General features: G+C 38.7%; 1 protein-coding gene across 2 annotated transcripts; it reads left to right on the top strand.

Moving 5' to 3' along the window:
* On the top strand, positions 1–12,245 carry slc2a11a (solute carrier family 2 member 11a). Of its 2 annotated transcripts, XM_026167427.1 has the most exons (12): positions 1–176; positions 463–561; positions 1,078–1,238; positions 2,308–2,432; positions 2,576–2,705; positions 2,822–2,970; positions 3,111–3,298; positions 3,822–3,932; positions 5,445–5,546; positions 9,293–9,368; positions 9,716–9,843; positions 11,709–12,245. In XM_026167427.1, the coding sequence occupies exons 1-12, from the start codon at positions 153–155 to the stop codon at positions 11,925–11,927; spliced, it is 1,512 nt and encodes a 503-aa protein (XP_026023212.1). In that variant the 5' UTR covers positions 1–152; the 3' UTR covers positions 11,928–12,245. The 2 variants fall into 2 exon arrangements, with proteins under 2 accessions (XP_026023212.1, XP_026023211.1); XM_026167426.1 differs by lacking the exon at positions 1–176 and having other exon boundaries at positions 476–561; positions 1,078–1,143.
* The last annotated feature ends 8,050 nt before the right edge of the window (positions 12,246–20,295 follow it).

Genomic DNA, 20,295 nt, shown 5'->3' with positions numbered 1-20,295 from the left:
TGTGTGCGTCAACCTGCTGATTGCAAAACTGCAGCCAATCAGGCTTGACCTTGTGCGTAGAGGATTATTTGATGGGGGACTGACGCCTGGTTTGTTTTCAGACTTGATCGTGCCACTTCTTTTTAGCATTTTACCACCTCCTTTGACCAACAATGTCGCATGCTGGTGCACAAAAGGTAATTGAGCAAATTTGTCTTTTTTAGTAAATCGTCTGTTTTGGAGTTTAAAATACCTTTACTGTGTTTGTAGAAGCTTTATGCAGATGTGCAGCATGGCTATATTACTTGGTAGCTGTTTAGGTGATACACCTTGCAGGGTAATGTGACAGGCTTTAGTTTTTAAATGTGATTTTACTACATTTCTAACACACATAATTTTTTTCTAAGACAATGTAACAACAAAACAAAACAACTGTGATCTAGCTATCTGTCTGTCTGTATGTCTGTCTGTTTATTTTAACAGGGCAGTCCTCTGACACTGGTGCTGATGATTGCTTCTGCATCCATTGGAGGGACTCTTCAGTATGGATATAACCTGGCAATAATGAATGCTCCCACAACTGTAAGTTTTTGTATTTTAAATGATTTCCTGCCATTACTTTATAGCTATACACATACGTGTGAGTACATATGGTTTCTAAAAGAGTTGACAAGAGTCATGCACTGATAGTACATGTACTTAGCTACTTATGAAAACTCTTGCCTGTTATTTCACATTTGGGTCACGGTGTAATTTGGCAAAAACAAGAATTGGGTTACTTGTGCCTGTGATTAGTCATTCTTATTGTATTGGTTTCAGGGTTTTTTGGGAACTGATTCTGGATGCAGTGTTATGTTTTGCCCAGCAGCTGCACTGATTAAAGAGCACAAACTTTACCCAGAAGCAAACAATTCTGTAACCTTTTGATAATTCACAATAACACTGACACCTGCTTCCTGATGTGGATTCATAAAATATAATATTTAAGGTTTCTTTGCTGAGAAGATCAATAATAAAAACTGGCTAAAGGAGCTACAGTGTGGCTCAGATGTAATGAAAGTGGTAATAAGTGCTGGCCTGACTCTTCTTCTCTCACAGTTTATCCAAAGTTTTATCAACGAAACATTCTTGGAGCGATGGGACGTCCAGCTGGAGGAATACCAGGTGACGTTAGTCTGGACAATCATTGTCTCCATCTTCTCGTTGGGGGGGTTTGCTGGAGCTCTTATTGCAGGACCTATGACCATACGCTTTGGGAGGTAATGCACGTGTAAAGGTGTAAAAGCACATGTGCACTAGGTTACAAATTGAGACTTCAACATGCAAAGAACAAATGATCAACCTGCTGTCCGAATGATAGATCGTTCATTTACTTTCCTCCATCACGTGTAAATACTGCTCTGCAGAAGTCTTGCACCACTACTCATTTCTTTATACTGTGCTAGGAAAATAGAAAGTAGGAGCAGTGTGCAAACATATGTGAAAATACAGCATATACAAAATTGAACAATTCCAACGAGTTTGCAAGTCAGTATTTGGTATGACCCCCTTTACTCTTGAACACACTCTGAACTGTGTTAAGCAGCTTTTTTTTTCTTGTAATTTCTTTAAGTAGTCTTCAGGAATCGTTCTCCAGGCTGCTTTAAGGTATTCAGAACTCTTGTTGGATGTTAGCTGCCTTTTGTTCTTTTCTCTGTCAAGATGAAGAGACTTTCTGTTTTTCTCTTGTCTTCAGTTTCCTCAAATTTTTTAAGGACACACTGCACACCATGCCAAAAATAGCACACTTTTCAGCTATTAGCACCTTGGTGGTGCAAAAATACTATTTTATGCTTTCAAACTGTGCTATCTTTTACATTTTCATAAATTCAGTGAAAGAAATGTAGACAAATTATGTGCTTTACAACAGGTTGCTTATAACAAAAAGCTGAAAGATACTAAAACTGGTTCATTTGTTTCAAAAAGTTACAAGAAGTCTAGATCCTTGGAAACTAAATATAAAGAAAGGAGACTTGTCCCAAGACTTTTGCACAACACTACATATTTATATAATGACTTGAGTTTTTTCTTTTATACTCATGTTGATTATGATTGATTCCTGCACTTTTACTGTAGTGCTTTTAAATGATGAAGCTTTGGGTTTTTTTTCTTGTGTCCACAAAACTAAAAGTCTAACAATGTTCAAGTCTTCCTGTGACACTCAACCAAAGCTCTAGAATAAATTTTTCTGCGTAGTGGTCTTGTAATATGACGTAACATCTCATCCATCAGTCTGTATTAAAAAAATAATAATAATTAAAAATAACTGTCCTCTTTTTTCTCCTGAAGGAAGAAGTGCCTGCTGCTGAACAACATTTTTCTCATGACTGCTGCACTTTTAGCACTGACGAGTAGAACCGCCAGATCTTTTGAGATGATCATGATCTCACGTGTCCTGGTTGGAATAAATGCCGGTATGTTAGTACAACATATAAGTAATATGCATGCAAACCGGTAAACTCAGGTATAACAGAGCAATGCAAGCAAAATATATTTTATAATATAATAAAAATAACTATTCAACAAACACTCCTAAAAGGACATGATCATTCTACAGGTATCAGCATGAATGTGCAGCCCATGTATTTTGGAGAAAGTGCACCAAAGCACTTAAGAGGAGCTATCTCTTTGTCATCAGCTGTGTTTACAGCATTCGGTGTCGTGTTAGGACAGGTGGTCGGACTCAGGTTTGTTCATCGTGCAGCTTATAATTGTCCATATACTCTATAATCTGTTGACAAAGAAATGTGTTAAGTAGATTTCACAAATATCCACAGTAACACTCTGGATTATTTCTTTAAAGAGAGATTTTGGGCAGTGAGCCGTGTTGGCAGTACCTTCTTGCCAGTAATGCCATTCCTGGACTCATTCAGCTCCTGACCCTGCCATGGTTCCCAGAGAGTCCCAGATATCTGCTCATTGATAGAGGAGACAAGGAGGCTTGTATTAATGGTGCGTACTGTATTATGTCAACCAGCAGCGAACAGTACATCACCCCCTACTCTCAGCTCAGGATATTTTTCATATAAAAACATATTTTAGACAGAAATCATTATCAGGTGTTAATTTTATTTTTTGATTTTTATGTTCAGCTCTGAGACGCCTGCGAGGCTGTGAGGTCCAGAGTAGCGAGCTGGATGAGATCCTGCAAGAACAGGCCGAAACCAAAGGAATGAGGGCGAGCCACCCCTGGGAGCTTTTTACTGATCGCTCTGTACGCTGGCAGCTCATCTCTGTCATGATCATTAGCAGTGCCATGCAGCTCTGTGGCAATGACTCGGTAAGAAGAAATTTCATCCGTGCTGTGATCTGAGAGATGTTTTGTGTGTGTTCTGGCTGTGAGGGTGTGTCAGGATCGCTGTAACTTATCCTGAAATGCATCAGATGTTTGTTTGGCCACAGGTTAATTTGAAAGTTGATCAGAAATTTTAGATGATGGATGGGTTTCTTAGTGTTTCTGCATGTCACATTAATTATGTATGCTGGTGATTAAGTATCAGGCCTCACTGTACTGCTGAATGAATAATATGTGATGCCTGTTGTTTTGCTTGAAGAGCCTGATAGGAACCTTCATGCCACACATACAGACTAAATTTGAGAGCTACAAGTTTGTCATGAGGAAAAGCGCTGACTACATGATCATGTGTTTCAAGGCTTTTAACCACATGCTTGAGGTTTTAGAGAGGGCAGTGGGTATTAACACTATTACCTTTGTACAAATACTACCGTAATCAGCTTATTAAAATCTTGTGAAAATCGAATGATGGTTTTAAGTGACCTCACATCTTCTGTTTTTCTTGCAGATTTACTTTTATGCATCATATGTGTTTAAAGAGGCTGGAATATCAGATGACAAAATCCAGTATGCTACAATCGGCACCGGGACATGTGAATTCACAGCCTGTATAATGTGTGTAAGTACCCATAATTAAAGCTCACATTATGTAACCAGCTACATCCAAAGAGAGACTGTTTGCATTGTTTTTAAAGCTGTATTGAAGGCTGCAGAATAAGGACTGAAAATAACCCCTACTAGTGTATATGCAGCCAGTAAGTGGGAACACCTACATGACCTTGCGTAAATGTGATACAGCAATCATTTTAGCAGGTTGCACAACGTTACGCATAGCTACGAAGTCTGCAAAAAATTGATTGAATTGCTAAAGAGTCATTATAACCCTTTTGTTTTTCTGGGTATTTCTGAATCTTTCTGTGGATACAAAGACACCAAGTTAAACTAACAGTTCTGTAACAATGGGGAGTGCCTCTCCGGTGGGGGACAGAGCCATTGCATGCAGGGAAAATAAAGACACAAGCAGTAGCTGATGCTCCCTTTACTTTAATCCTTAATAAGTGACAAAAAATAAAAACAAAATAAACTTAATGATATGTTTCCTGCTTCCCTAGGAATTAAGAGAGTAGGTAGCAGTCAGGCACTGCTATTTAAATACACTTGATTAATGGATCATCAGCATGGGTTGTGTCCTATAAAAGCAGAAGTTTGGGAAGTTTTCTGGTTTGGCCCATACATACCCCGTACAGGGGAACATCTACAACAGAATGACTTGAAAAGAGAATAAACAAGGTGTTGTTCATACATCAACCTGACTGAAAAAGTGTGGCAGTACCTTAAGAAAGGTGTGCACAAACAAATGCCTGCACATTTCAATGAACTGAAGCAACACTGTAAAGAACTGTAGGCTAAAATTCCTGCACAACAATGTGAAAGACTGATATACAGAAAAGGAATATTTTGAGTGATTTCTGCTAAAGTGGTCCTACGAGCTACAGAATTATGGGGTTTATCTTGTTTGTTTGTCTGTTTAAATGTAAAAAGTTTTTCATACAAGTTTATTGACCTTCACAGCAGTAACGAGATTTTAATAGGTTAATGAAAAGAGCAAAGAAGCAAACACAAGTTTGAAGGTCTGTAAACCTTCAAACTTGTGTTTTCATGTAGTGTTATTGTGACACCATTATTGTAGTTTGTGTAATGAACTTCAGGGGTCAGAGTAGACAGATTCTGATTCCTTTAGAAAAATCTGGATAGTTGTTTGTATCTAACGTTAACTGACTGACTTCTATTAAACTATTTATCTAATTCATTGCAAAGACGCAGATAAAGTTATTTACTTGCAGCATTAGCCTTCCCAACTTAAAAAGAGGCTGCCCATTTTGACTACAAATACATTAACTGTTTATAAATGACACAAGAGAGAGATGGGCTTACCTCTAAACAAAGTATTTAACAGCCATATTCTGAGTATGTTTACTCCACTTTGCTTTCTTCAAAAACTAATACTAATAAAATAAAAATACTTTGCTTTCGCTCAGTCATTCTTTCTGCTATATGTTGGTTACCTAACTCTCGTGTTCTCATTTGACACAATAAGAACAGAGTCTGATGCACATTACGATTCTCTTAGAACCTGCTGGTAGAGCACAAAGGTCGGAGGTTCATGCTGGCAGGAGGCTTCACCCTCATGACCTTCTGGGCTGTCGTCTTCACGATCGCTCTGTCATTTGAGGTAATCAGCTTACTTTAAATGTGAACATCAGCTCATTTATGTGATATATATATGCACACACAATATTGAATTTAGGTGTTATCGTAGTCATCTGTACTGTCATTAAACCAGGTTTCCCCAGATTGACTAAAGTGACTAAAGCCATCTAGTTCTTGATAGTTACTGTACTTTATTAAGGATTATGATTATTTTGTATGAGCTTTAACCAGTGGTAAGGAACTAAGACACATCAGTGTCAAAATCGAACCACTGGGAGGCATTGTGAGCTAGCATTCAGGCACATGTTGATATTTATCTAGAGAGAAGAGAAATGCATAATGGACAAACAATAGAGGTTCAAGGTTCAAGGTTCTTTATTTGTCACATGCATAGTTATACAAGTATAACACACAGTGAAATGTAGCCTGACACGCTCCTCGACATGTGCAAAAATTGTGTGTGTGTGTGGGTGGGGGGGGGGGGGGGGGGGGGTAGAGGAAGAACATTATATATATATATATATTAGGGGTGCAACGATACACAAAATTCACGGTTCGGTTTGATACGATACTTTGGTGTCACGGTTCCATATTTTTTCGATACAAAAGAATTGTTCATGCCTTTTTTAATTTGTCATTTATTAAAATTATAAATATATATTTTAACTCAAAAGTACAGTTTTTAAATTTAATGTTGCTGAAACAAAAGTAATTAAAAAAATAAATATATCTCAGGGCTCTCAAAATTTCAAAATCCCTGGTAGCCCTTCGGGCAGGGACTCTTCAGTTTTTGGTAGCCCAAAATAAATGTAAGTAGCCCGAATAAAAAAGAAAGCAATTTTTTGATTGATGTTTTGTTTCCTGTTTTGTTTCCTTTACAATATTATACATTAAAGTATAATATTGTAAAGGAAACAAAACATTAATCAAAAAATTGTTGAAAAACAAATTACAACATTGTATAAAAATTACAATCATCAACTCAAATACTTGGTTCTAATTGAACAGAAATTTCTATGAACTTGTAAGAACTGTGTATGACATGAATCAGTCTGTGTCAGATCCTGAATTTGAAATTTCCGCTGAAGTCACAGGTAAGAGGCAAGTGGAACCAAGATCTAGGCCATTTGCTTTTTGAAGTTTGCAAAGACTGCTAAATTTTGCCAGTGGTAGTTCACTCTTTGCAACATAATACGCTGTTCTAAACAGATTTTTCAGGTTTATTTTTCGTATGTTATTTGCAATTGGTGTTTGTTCTGGGAAAGATATTGCAGACTGAGCAATAATGCATTTCTTGCATTTCTCATGGGTTCTAATGGGGGCCTTTCTTAAAATGACTGGTCCCAGTAACAAAGGCGCTTGTCGACTCAGAAATCGAGAGAAAACCAACAACACACCCGGCAGAACATTATGTTATTTACACGGGTGCACATAAGTGGTCCGCACGTGCGCATTCGCTGTCAAAATAAAAGACGCGCACCAGATAAGAAGTTGCAAGGCGCGTTTGCGTCCATATAAAAAGCACTGTTTTTGTCCGCTAAAGTGGGATTTTCACGGCACATTCCTCACCACATCTCTGTGCGTTCATCATTTGTTTGAAGCCAGCTCACCTCCTGCAACCACTTTTCCGAGAATACGTGCTTCTTTTGTGGTTCGGACTCCTTCTGACATTTCTTTGGAGGTAGAGGAACACCAAAGTAATTGCTTAAAGGAGCTTCTTCGACATCTTTAAGAGTTTTAAACAAATGTCTGTCCTCCTCCAGAAAATCTTATGTATGCAAACACGCCTTGCAACTTCATATCTTGTGCGCGTTTTTTTTTTTTTTTTGACAGCGAATGCGCACCTTCTTTCCTACAATAGCCCGACGGGCAGGGCAGCGAGAGTTTGGTAGCCCGACTGGGGTTGCAAAATCGCTAGCCCGACGTAACGGGGTAGCGATTGTGCAAGCCCTGTATCTGATTGAGGAATCACTCATCTTTGGAAAAGAGAGTTTATTACAGAGAAATGGCTCTTTCCAAAATAAAAGCTATACTATACGCTTCTTCTGGGCTATATTCTCAGCAGCATATTGTAGCGGGTCAGGGCTGTTCGGGGTTCTGTTTGTACAGTTATGTTTTGTTTATGTTGCCATAGTGACGGGTGACGCCCTCTCGCTGCGACGGTGTGTCCTTCCGGGGTCAGAGGGCGCCCTGTGTGTTGTTGTTGTTGTTGTTGCTGTGGTGTTGCCGCGCTGAGCAGTTAGCTAGCGGCAGTGTTCTTCTGCAGATGTCAATAAACGGCTGTGCTCCCTGGCTAGCTTACGGGAAGCAAGACCAAACGTCTGAGCTCGCCACATTGGTGTCAGAAGTGGGATGATGGTGGCACCCCATGTTCTGACCCGAGTGACAAAAGAAGGCACCTGGACATTTGCAGGACTTTGTGTGGGGAAATGGGGTCGTCGGGGACGACTGACCCCTTAGGTGGGGGCTATGTAGCGGGTCAGGGCTGTTCGGGGTTCTGTTTGTACAGTTATGTTTTGTTTATGTTGCCATAGTGACGGGTGACGCCTTCTCGCTGCGACGGTGTGTGCTTCCGGGGTCAGAGGGCGCTCTGTGTGTTGTTGTTGCTGCTGTGCGGTTGCCGCGCTGAGCAGTTAGCTAGCGGCAGTGTTCTTCTGCAGATGTCAATAAACGGCTGTGCTCCCTGGCTAGCTCACGGGAAGCAAGACCAAACGACACCTCCGTCTCCTCCTTGTCTGAGCTCGCCACAATATTAAACATATCAGGTCCCCATAAGGAGAATCATGTGCTAACGGCTGTCTAAATGACTCGGGTAAAGTTTGTAGCATGCATGCTTGTTTTTGTCTGCTTCCACTTGTCTTTGCACTAGGATGATGTCAGTGTAAATGTGCAGTCATATTCGTTGTGTTCCCACTAGTGCTGTCAGCGTTAATCTCGTTGAAATGACGTCAACGCCACAACACGGCAAATCTCCGTCAACGAGCTACCCCTGCGTGGGGCTAGACGGCCAACACGTTAACGAGCTAACCGCGCTAACACACTAGTTCCCACCCATGTAATTGAGCATTGCGTGGCACATCCAACATACTGTTTTATTTTAGTCCATGACGCGCTTACCTTCAGGGTCATATGTCACATGAAAACCAAAATAATTCCAAACGCCAGATCTGAATGAGGGTGGGGGAGGTTCAATTTGCCATGTTGCAAGGAGACCTTAACTTCTGTCTTGCTAGCTTGCCCTGCGCTCTTCCTTCTGATGATGCTGTCTGTGTTGAAGGCTCAGTGGATCTGCGCTCGACAGTGCAGCCTAGGCGGAGTAGTCGAACGCAGATTCACTGAGCGCTCAACACAGACAGCATCGTCAGAAGGAAAGTTGATAAAAATAAATTACAAATTTTGTATTGTTCGATACATATGCATACCGAACCGAAAGCACTGTATCGAACGGTTCAATATCGATACGAGTATCGTTGCACCCCTAAATAAATAAATATATATATATACACACATATATATACACACACACACACGTATATGTGTGTACATACATACATACATACATGCATACATGCATGCATACATACATGCATACATGCATACATGCATACATATATAGTATATACATTGGGTAAAGTAGGAAGTGATGTGACATATTTGGGATTTGGGGTTTTTACAGACTTCTCTTGTCACAACTCTATGGTCTCTGTCAGATATAATAATGTTCTTGACTAGGAGTTGCTCACTGCTTTCCTCCCCACATGCACACAGCACCATACAACCTGGATGTCGTACCTGACCATGACCTGTGTCTACACCTATATTCTCAGCTTTGGCATGGGACCAGGTAAGTCTTTTACCGGGATTTTACATGCGACAGGTTCAAAATGTTTCAGTACTCAAACATACATTTGAAACAAAATGTCATCGTGTTTTACTATCTACACATTTTACTTATTTAGATCAACATATTTACTACATTTTATCAGTTTTCAGCATCTTACTTGGTTGGCTACTCCTTTGTTCATCTCCACAACTAAAGTAAAATGACTACACACTGTATCACTTTAAACTCTGATACACTACAGAGTACTGCAGGAGTGTGTAAAAGTGTGATACAGTGGTTATATTGATATGTTATATTGATATATCTAACCAGTACGGTTTTGTTTGGTTTTTTTTGTTTTTTCTCAGCTGGAGTGACTGGCATTCTTCCCACAGAGATCTTCAATCAGGCGGCTCGGCCGGCAGCCTACATGATTGCTGGCTCCATGATGTGGCTCAACCTGTTCGTCGTTGGAATGATCTTCCCATTTTTAGTAGTCAGTCTGTTGCTACATCCACACTTTAGTCAGCGTCTGTCCATCTGTCCATGCATCCATCCAATTAGCAAACCTGCAGCGAGGAGAAATAAGCACAAGAATGGTGTTCATATGCCAATAATATTATTACTAAGACAAGACTGGGGCACTGTATAAAGCGCTTTTCATGTTACCATGTTATTTATTAGTGGAGATGGCTAGATGGTAGTGATGGGACGTTCTGTATCGAGGCTTCGGAGCGTGTGTCGAGTAATGGAGGGGGCGTTTCCGCGAAGCGCGTATCGAGGCTTGCTTCATTTATGGGAGGAGCTGAAAATGATGACGTCCGAAGCCTCGCTGCCCGGCTGTACCACGTGACTGGTTCATGAAGCGGTTCGAACTTTGCCGCAAATAATCATTTTCCATACTGCCAGCATAAATATACACAGTATACTGCCATCACTACAATATACATGTTTTACACACTCCTTTTGTTGTTGACATTTACAGGCTGTGTGCAAAATGCCACACTCTTCAAATTCATGCCAGCTATTATTTTTACGTCCAGTAGGTGTCCTGCTAGAGCAAATGAAGCTTCATGAAGCTTCGCGTTGGGGTGAACCAATTGGATGAAAAGCTCCAGTGCTTCATGGGGCTTCATCTGCCCATCACTACTAGATGGTACAAAGATAGGTTAGTTTTCAGTGTGGTGTTTGACATTTACTTGTCTCTCTGAATAGGGTCCCAGCTCTACCACTACAGAAAACAGAAAAGAAAAGCCAGTGGGTCACATGGGTTTAGTCCATGTCGGAAAACCAAGATGCCAAATGAGACAGTAGCACTCCTCCAACATTACAATTATATACCATTTGTGTTAAAATGCTGACTATTAGATAGCTTACCATCTTAATATTGGAGCTGGTAAGAACACAAATTTAGGAGCAGCATTTTTGGAGTTCAACCCACAATAGGGACTAACAGTCATGATGCATCAGTATATCAATATACAGGCCCTATAGGTGATGTACAAAAGAATCCTCTTTTAATATTTCTTTTAGTATATGGCTTAAAAAAAATGTATAACTGCAAAATATCAAAATACAGCTTTCTAAGTGGATGGGTGTGAATCCTACTCCCACTACTCACTACTCCAGGGGTCTCAAAGTCCAGGCCTCGAGGGCCGGTGTCCTGCAGTTTGTAGATCTCACCCTGGGTCAACACACCTGAATCAAGTGATTAGTTCATTACCAGGGCTCTGGAGAACTTCAAGACATGTTGAGGAGGTAATTTATTCATTTACATCAGCTGTGTTGGATCAAGGACACATCTAAAACCTGGGGTGGCTGTAGCTCAGGTGGCAGAGCAGGTCAGCCAGAAGGTCGGTGGTTCGATCCCAGGCTGCCTCCTGGCTGCCTCCTGGCTGCATGACAAATATCCTTGGGCAAGATACTAACCCCGTGTTTGCCTACTGGTCGTGGTCAGAGGGCCTGGTGGCACCAGTGTCCGGCAGCCTCGCCTCTGTCAGTGCACCCCAGGGCAGCTGTGGCTACAATGTAGCTTTCCGTCACCAGTTTGTGAAGGACTGAATGTAGTGTAAAGCGCTTTGGGGTCCTTAAGGACTGAGTAAAGCGCTATACAAATGCAGGCCATTTACCATTTTACCATTTAAAACCTGCAGGACTCCGGCCCTTGAGGCCTGGAGTTAAACACTCCTGACATAAGTGATTTGATGCCCTTCCTGATGTTGCCCCCTCTATTTTTTTTAAATAGTGAATGTACTTAGCTAAATACAGCTTGTTTCTCCCAATGATAACTTGAATACACAGAATTTTTAATGTAGTGTTTGATAAACGTATGACTGATAACATTTTGTTTTCCCTTCACAGAGCGGCCTGCGTGAGTACTGCTTTGTGCCTTTTGCAGCGATCTGCCTGTTGTCTGCACTGTATGTTGGCCTTTTCCTGCCTGAGACCAAGGGGAAGTCTCTGTCAGTCATCATGCGTGAATTTCACAGGCTCAATTTCAAAGGCCAGGAAAACCATTTTGAAGCTCAAACCAAACCTCAGTATCAGCTGGGCGAAGTGTGTCTTTCCACAGCCTTGTAGACAGACTTTTTCTCCAGAAACATGCAGTCACACCCAGCGCATGCCTTACTTTGACCTGATCTGCATCAGCGGGAAGAAGTTTTGTGGTTTGGGAGCCGCTTTTCATATCTTTGAAAAACATTATCTGAAATGTTTTTCCTGTGAGGAAAATGGCAATTAAAAGAATTTATCTTTGACTTTTTCACATTATGCTTTATGTCACTGATTGATGTGAGACAACAAGTCATTGAAACTACTTTATATTAAGTGTACTGTAATAAGGTATAAATCATCTTTTCCACAGAAAGTCATATTTTTGTTATTAGACAGAGCTGGATACCTGACCTGATTCAGCAAATTTAAAAAATGCATTTTTATGATGTTTTGTTCTTTTATTATTATTAATAAATAACAACTGTCTATACGTCTTTGTTAAAGACTGCACAACACTTTATATTAAAGTGGCTCTCTTCAGAGACTAAAACGTGAGGCTGAAGATTAATGTCCAGTCTTAAATCAGAACACAAAAGCAAAAAAACAGAAGAAATAAAGGCTATTCCAACTGACTTCCTGCTGATTTGAGTGTAATCTTACACACATTTTCACCAAAATGTTGCCAGAAATAGCTCTTAGATGGGATCTTTGCCATGCTGGTCAACATTGTGATCTATAACCATATTGAAAGATAGAGACATGAGCAAGGCAAGGACAGCAAAGTTTACCCGTCTAATGCTTTTCAACAACACAGTAGTTTAGAGCCTAACATGGTCCCTCTATGCTCTCCTATCAGTCTGCTCTTTCTCTACACACTTCCCAAGATCTTGGTTCTGAAATCATTACTACAGAATGATGGCAGCTTGTTTACAGCCGTGGTTGCCAAACCTTTGCCAAACCCATTCTTTCATCCACAATAAACTGATGCCAGTCCAGCATGACAATGTTTAACAATCATCACTATCATTTAAAAAAGGATCCAAGACAAACCTTGCTGAAATAAGGATCAGCATTAGCACAAACAAACTCTCATAGATCACGTTGACCCTGTAGTTTCACTACATATTTTATCCTTAGTCTAATGTTTTTATTTTCCAACACTGTTTTCTGCATATACTCTATTGCATTTGTAGGCTGGATTGTCTTAATTAGCTACTGTAAACTTAACACTGGGGAAAAATAAATATTAAAGTAAACACATATGAAACCACTGATCACAACACATTTACAGCTCCGAGCTCAGACTGAAGTGGACTAAAGTTTGTGTTCGGGATAGACAATGTTTTGTTCTACTGTACACAGTCCAGTGTTATTATACTCAATAAAGAAACAAATAATTTGAATAACAACAACAACAATAATCATCATCATCACCACCATCATCATCATCATCATAATACATTTATTACAGCAGCTGGTTATTGCGCACAGAAGACATGAGCAGCAAATATACTTTTATTTATTTTTTGATTTGTATGCGATGATTTATTTAACAAGATATGTGGTGACTGTTAATTGAAGCACAGTTTAAAGATCTACTAATTTATTGCTGAGATTTCATGACGTTCAGAGAACTGTGAAGCACATATTTTAAAAATGAGCAAAATATTTTAAAGTTCAGTTCAGCAGTGACTTAACACTTTCATGCATGAATTATGACAACCTTGATCAGGATTTTTCTTAAGTATTTTTATTCATCTTTAGGCATTAAAAAAAGATTTTTGAACTTCATTTTTTGAAACATGTACTTTTAGTTTTTTACATGTCCACTTAGGTGGACAACATACCTTTTGACTGGGTGGCAGGGTATGGAGTGACACATCAGTGTCCAATGTAGTGGTTTATGTGCAAGTACACCATCAGCACTGACACAAAAATAAGATTTTGCAAGAAAACAGCCATTGAAGAGCTGTCCAGTGTAGTGACCATTATAATAATAATGGTTTGGATTTATATAGCGCTTTTCAAGGCACCCAAAGCGCTTTACAATACCACTATTCATTCACTCTCACATTCACACACTGGTGGAGGCAGCTACAGTTGTAGCCACAAGCTGTTCAAGCTCTCAAGATCATGCATGCCCATAAGGCCACTCAGCTAAACACTGACATCTTTCAAACCTTTCAGGTTTGCTTCCGTTTCATTGGTGTATCAGTAAATTTTATCTTCATCGGGCTGTCAATGAAAACAACATTTTGGAGACAGAAACATCAACACAAAAAAACAAGAAAAAGTTACAAGAATAACAAAAACACATCAGTTAAATCTTTTAAACGTGTAACGAGGGACTCCGTTTGCAGTAACATAACACGCCCATGCTGCACACACAGTCAATAATGGTGTTCTTTTTATCTGTGTATCAGAGCCGCATGACCTTAGCTCATTGTACTTTCTCATGTTTTTCTGTGTGCGTCACAGATTAAAAACTAATTTCTAACCAGAAAACAGACTATACTGGCACAGCTGCAGTGATAGCAACTATGGGAATGTCATGGGCTATGAAATTAACGTGTTTTATGAAACATGATTGATACAATCTCAAGGTCACAGAGTGTATAAATGTGAGTAAACTGGTCTTTGTTGCTTTATCTATCTATTCTAGCTCACTGTAAACCTATACAAATGCATTTAAGGACAAGATTTTACTATTAAAGTAAAAAACTATATGAAACATCCACTGCAGACCTGCAGTATCCTGCCAACAGATCAGAAGCGTTAATTTCTGTGAAAGAGCTTTGTATAAAGAAATCAGCAAAACAGCATTGTCACATATTATTGGATTTTACTTTGATTTTAATAATTTGAGCACAATAAAGATTAAAAATTAGGTAAATAAAGACTGCATTACAGGCTGCATCTATTCAAAATTCACAAAAAAAAAATACATTACATTTTGCAAATTGATTAAAAAAACAGAAAATAGCAGAACATGCTGCAAAATCAAAGCATCTGTAATTGTAATTGCAAAAACGTACACACAGTACAAATTGTTTTTGAAAGCTATTCTTAAATACAGTGTTTGAGTAAAAGTACAACATTTGTAAAAACATGCTGCAGAACGCCTTTGGCTAGTTTTATGTTGAACTTCAAAAAATATTATGACATTTTAGTTTCATGTCTGTATCTACTAAATAAGGCACAGCTGTAACAGCAGCAGGGAGTGACTGTTTGGCAACATGTACGTGTTTTTATTAATCACTGCAAAGCTTAAAGCATTGGTAAGTGGTAAGATGCCTGTTAGTTACGCAGTGTACACATAAAATATGTTCACACTCAGTATTATTGTATATCTCACTGTAATGAAGTTTGCTATGGTTAAAGATTATGTCCTCACAGTAGTGCTCTATTAAAGTCTTCACCAGCCAGTAAGCTCTTCAAACTTTTTGTCACGACATTTGATGGCACATAAAAGTTATTTGCCTCCAATGTGATATTCAGTAGAAAAGAGCCTGTGATTTGCTGATTTCTAGTCCCTGTTGACTGTAATTTACAATAACAGTAGTGATATTAGGCCTACTTACTCGCCATGCAGTTTGCTTTTAGCATCGGATTCTCATGAAACACAAAAGCCAGAAAGGAGAAAGAAGAAACATTTAAAAAGTGCTGATGGTTAAGAAAATGTCACATAAGACTTTTTTTAAACTTATCTTATTTGTATACTAAATCATTTTTTAGCTGAAATTTTTCAGAAAAACATGAGATTAAAAAAATGAAAAACAACACAAAGAAGCTTTTATTCAACAATCCATCCATCACCCATTTTTCTATTTACTTCACCACTTAATTGTTTGTGCATATGCAAGGAGCTGTTGGAAATTGGAAAACCTAAATGTGGTAAACATAAATATTCAAAGAAAGGTGGAAAAAATCAAAGTATAAAGCTGGTACCTACATTTCCATTAGTTCTTTTTTTTTTGTTTGTGCGCACCAATAATTTATTGCACACGGGATAAATGTTTCCTAAACCCATGATGATGTGCATATAATTGATATTGCATAGACTTTGTTTCTAAATAACAACTGACCTGACCCCATTATAAAAGATATAAGACTAAAAATATCACCCAATGGGTTGATAACATATGTCAATATTAAAATGTGAAAATAAGAACAACCAAATTACAGATTGTCCAAATTGTTTTCTTTAAATTGCCTATTTTGTCAAGTTTGGCTGCTAAAGTTTGTCTATTTAACCTCGCTAACCTTTCTGCAGCACATTCAGAGTTTTGTGAACTACACATGGATGGTGAGGTACAAAACTCCAATCGACGAATCTACCAACCAGCTCATCTGGTCCTTCTTCGTGGCTGTTTTAAGTGTGCGATGCTGGGCTGGGGCTGTTCACAGTGGAAGCCTTCCTGTCACCTATGGCCAGTAATTGCATAAGCATTTGTTGTTTATTAACAGCAGGCACTGCCTTTCAGACACTCTGCTCTCTCAGATATTAACAGGAGGATATATTAGGCCAGGGATGTCAAACTCGTTTAACACTGAGGGCCTCATACAGCCCACTTTGATTTTATGTGTGTTGGACCAGTGAAACTGGTACTTCAATAACATGTTTCAGCAATTTCAACTGAAACATGTTATTGAAGTACACACTATCTGCATGGCTTAAATTGTCAGAAGTACATGTGTAAATTTACAGGAGTCTATAATTTGGTGATAGAGGATGTCTTTATCAGCAGGGAAAGCTGTAAAACTTATAAAAATACAGTGAAAAGTCCAAGATTTATGTCCTCCTTCACATTTTCCAAAGCCATCCAATGCACCACATTGGAATCTTGGCTATTTTTATTCTCCTCCATTATGTAAAATGCAAAAATGAACTGATACTGCCACTGTAAAGAAACAATTGTTTTCATTCGTCAGAACTTTTAATGTTGTAACTGACCACACTAGTAAACCTCAGTAAAGATCTATTCATTGGCAGACTGATGGAACAGACTTTGGATGTAATCCTTGTGGTATTTCTGTGTCCAACAGCTTTACAGTGGCTGTGGCAGGAGGACAACTTAAAGATGGAGTTGGACGACATGCAGTTGGAGCGGGAGAGGTCTCAGGGAGAAAAGGCAAAGACTGTAAAGGATCTGCTCACCTCTCGCTGTGTGCGATGGCAACTGCTGACTCTAGCCATCCCTTGTGCTGGCCTTCAGTTTTGCGGCATCAATGCTGTATGCTTATGTTTCTCTGCCGATATGACAGTTATCAACTTAAATCTGTTCGAAATTGCAGTTTCTAGTTCCCTTTCATCTGTCATCCTCTTGTTCAGCTGTGCTTCTACGCCTTTGACATCTTCCGTGAGTCTGGAGTGCCAGAGGACAAGATGCATTACTTGGCCATTGGTATTGGAGCAACAGAGCTCATCGCTATAACGTTGTGTGTAAGTAAAGTTGCATAAATTAGACTTTACATCTAAAAAGCTCTTGGTTATTGGGTGATTCTAAAAATGTCTTTTAGTTTTACTTCTTGGGCACGATTCTGCACATTTGATCATTTACATAAATAATAAAGAAGTAAAGACTGGGAAAGAGGAAAGAACATGCTCGATACGAAGATTTCATAAAAAATAATCAAACATGAAGAACATTGTTATCAGTTTTTGCTTATTTGCTGTGCATCAGTCCTTCTTGATCGATCGTACTGGCAGAAAGAAACTTATGGGCTATGGCTATCTACTGATGGGTATCACCATGTGTGTTCTTACCGTCATGTTGTCAATCAAGGTAAATACATTCAGCGCATTTCCTCTTCTTCTGTTGTATGTTAGAGGATTCATTCCATCAATCCAACTTTTACAGGATCTGAATTCATGGATCCCGTATGTGAACATCACTCTGATCTTTTGTGTCATTTGCATTTATGAGCTTGGGCCTTGTGAGTTACTCCTTTTTTTTTTTTTTTTTTACCCAACTCCTATATAAAAGATTTCTGCGCCCATACTTGACTGAGCTTCATATCTAAATAGCTTTTTAATGTTTGAATCTTCTTGCAGCTGGAGTGTCTATGGTTCTCCTTGCTGACCTCTTCCTACAAGTCTGGCGTCCTTCTGCTTATGTGGTTTGTGGGACCATCAACTGGCTCTACATGTTTGTTATAGGGTTGTTGTTTGGCTATATTGTGGTAAGATAGCCACTGTAGATATACCATAATGTATCTCCATCGTTATATGTGTATTTACTCTATGCCACCCTGCTAGGCAGGACCTCCCAGCTTAAGCTGCAGTGACATACATATCAAAGAGTTTAAAAAATGTCTTAAACCAAGTGTTTACAATAGTCTAAATCCCTAAACTTGTGGTTTTACCGTTGTTCATTCTGCATGGCTTATTTGTGCATCTGCATTGTGTTTTAGTTTTAGTGTATTAATTTGTGCTCGTGATTCAGCCCTCTTACGCTTAAAATCTAAAAAGAGTAATGACACAAAGAGGAAGAACATATTCATACTCCATTTTCTTCTTAATTTAAAAAAAACAAACAAAAAAAAAAAAAACATGACATAAACCAACACTCCATAAATTCAGTAATTTGATTTAAAGTTACCTAGCTGTAGCTTAAGGAAAACAATATAGATCATTTAATTTTACCTTTCAGTTCAGACCCATTTTAATTAAAGTTGTTTGTCTACTTTGTTAGATTAAAACACAGGACACTACATTATTACAGTTATTATCACGATCAAACAGAAGCTATGATGGTTCTCATTTTGTCAAAAAGAGTGGCACTGCGACAAAGTGGGTAATTGTTGGCACTAAAGTGATCATGTGGGTGATACTTCACAACAAACCAGGCGATTTAAGTGACCGTGAACACGCCACTGAGTATTTCAGAGAGATTTTCCTCACAACCACCTCTAGGGTTTTTTTTAGAGAATGGTGAAAAAAAAAATAAAAATCCAGTGAGCAGCAGTTCTCTGGGTGAAAATGCCTCGTTGATGCCAGAGGTTAGAGAAGAGCCAGACTGCTCCAAACTGATAGGAAGGCAACAGTAACTCAAACAACTGCTCATTACAAACAATGATCTCCACAAAAGCATCTCTAAATGCACACGAAAAACTGTAAGGAACTGGACTACAGCTGCAAAAGACCAAGTACGAGTAATAACAAGACAACAGTTGGGGGGGCTTAAGTTGCAATTTATTTGATGCTCACCTCTGTACCAAGACAAGAGATGAGACTCAATAACAGAGTACAAAAACAAATATCTATAGAAAAGTAAGCTTATATTGAAATATGTCCAAAGACGTTATAACAAAACATGTAGCTCACATGTTTTAAGAGCAATCGTGTACGATGATAAAATACCAAGTGAACATATTTTACATTTGTGTTTTTATACAAAAGTGTCAATGCGAGTCACTCTGTACAATAATTAACCTATAGAAAAGAGGACCTTTTTTTTTTTAATCCACTGCTGTGCACAATCAGTATTTGGAAGGCACTTCGCAACAGACAAAAAGCACAAAGCAAAAACACCCAGGCCGAAATAATACGTCATGTTTTACACTGGAGTACCAACATAAATGAAACAAATTATACATCCCTGTGGGGGAGGAAAAAAATCAAACCAACTACAAAAAAAGAAAGGTTGAATTACATCCTTACAGCATTTTACACTTGTCTTGAAATAATAATTATGACAACACAACCCTTATTACCTTTCAAAGAGTAAATACTAGTGCAGAGTGGATCAAAAAAGAAAAATCAAAAAAGGTCAGCTGGCAGCCTGAGCGCTACCGGAGCAGAGTTATAGTACAGTGAGCAGTGAAACGACTACTGCCACCAACCAGTGATCGACAATCAGTCCCCACCTCGGCTCGCATGCCAGAACATGCAGTTTACCCTTCAAATGGCCATAACTTAACATCCCTCCACAAAACAGACAAGAAAAAAAGACAAACAAAACCAACGGAGAAAAAAAAAAAAAAATCTTTTTATGTACAGGACCACCACTTACAAACACTGATCATATTGGTTGGTTCTTTTATATATCTATATATATATATATATTTATATATATTTATAGAGGTGTATATGGAAGGTATATACACTTGTTACAATCACAATATAACTATAAATAATAAGGGAATGTACTGAATTTAACAGACTCAATTACCCACAAATAATAATTAAGCAGAAAGCAGGAAACAGATCAAACAGAAAGTCACACACAATTATACACTCTGTTTTTGTTAACAGAGAAACACACACACAGTTTGCTGCTGGACCCAGCCTGATTTGCATCATGATACACTTTTAAAGCACAAAAACAAAACACCAACCAATGAAAAATGAGGTCCACATGACACTAAATCATTAAATTTAGAGCATTAAAAAGAGCAGATCCCTTTCCACAAATGTTTCAGTGCCACCTGTCGGTGTTTTCTGATTCACCAC

This window comes from Astatotilapia calliptera, chromosome 5 (genome assembly GCF_900246225.1).
Source record: "Astatotilapia calliptera chromosome 5, fAstCal1.2, whole genome shotgun sequence".
In the NCBI taxonomy this organism is placed as follows: Eukaryota; Metazoa; Chordata; class Actinopteri; order Cichliformes; family Cichlidae; genus Astatotilapia; species Astatotilapia calliptera.
This window is presented reverse-complemented; position numbering and strand designations above follow the sequence as displayed.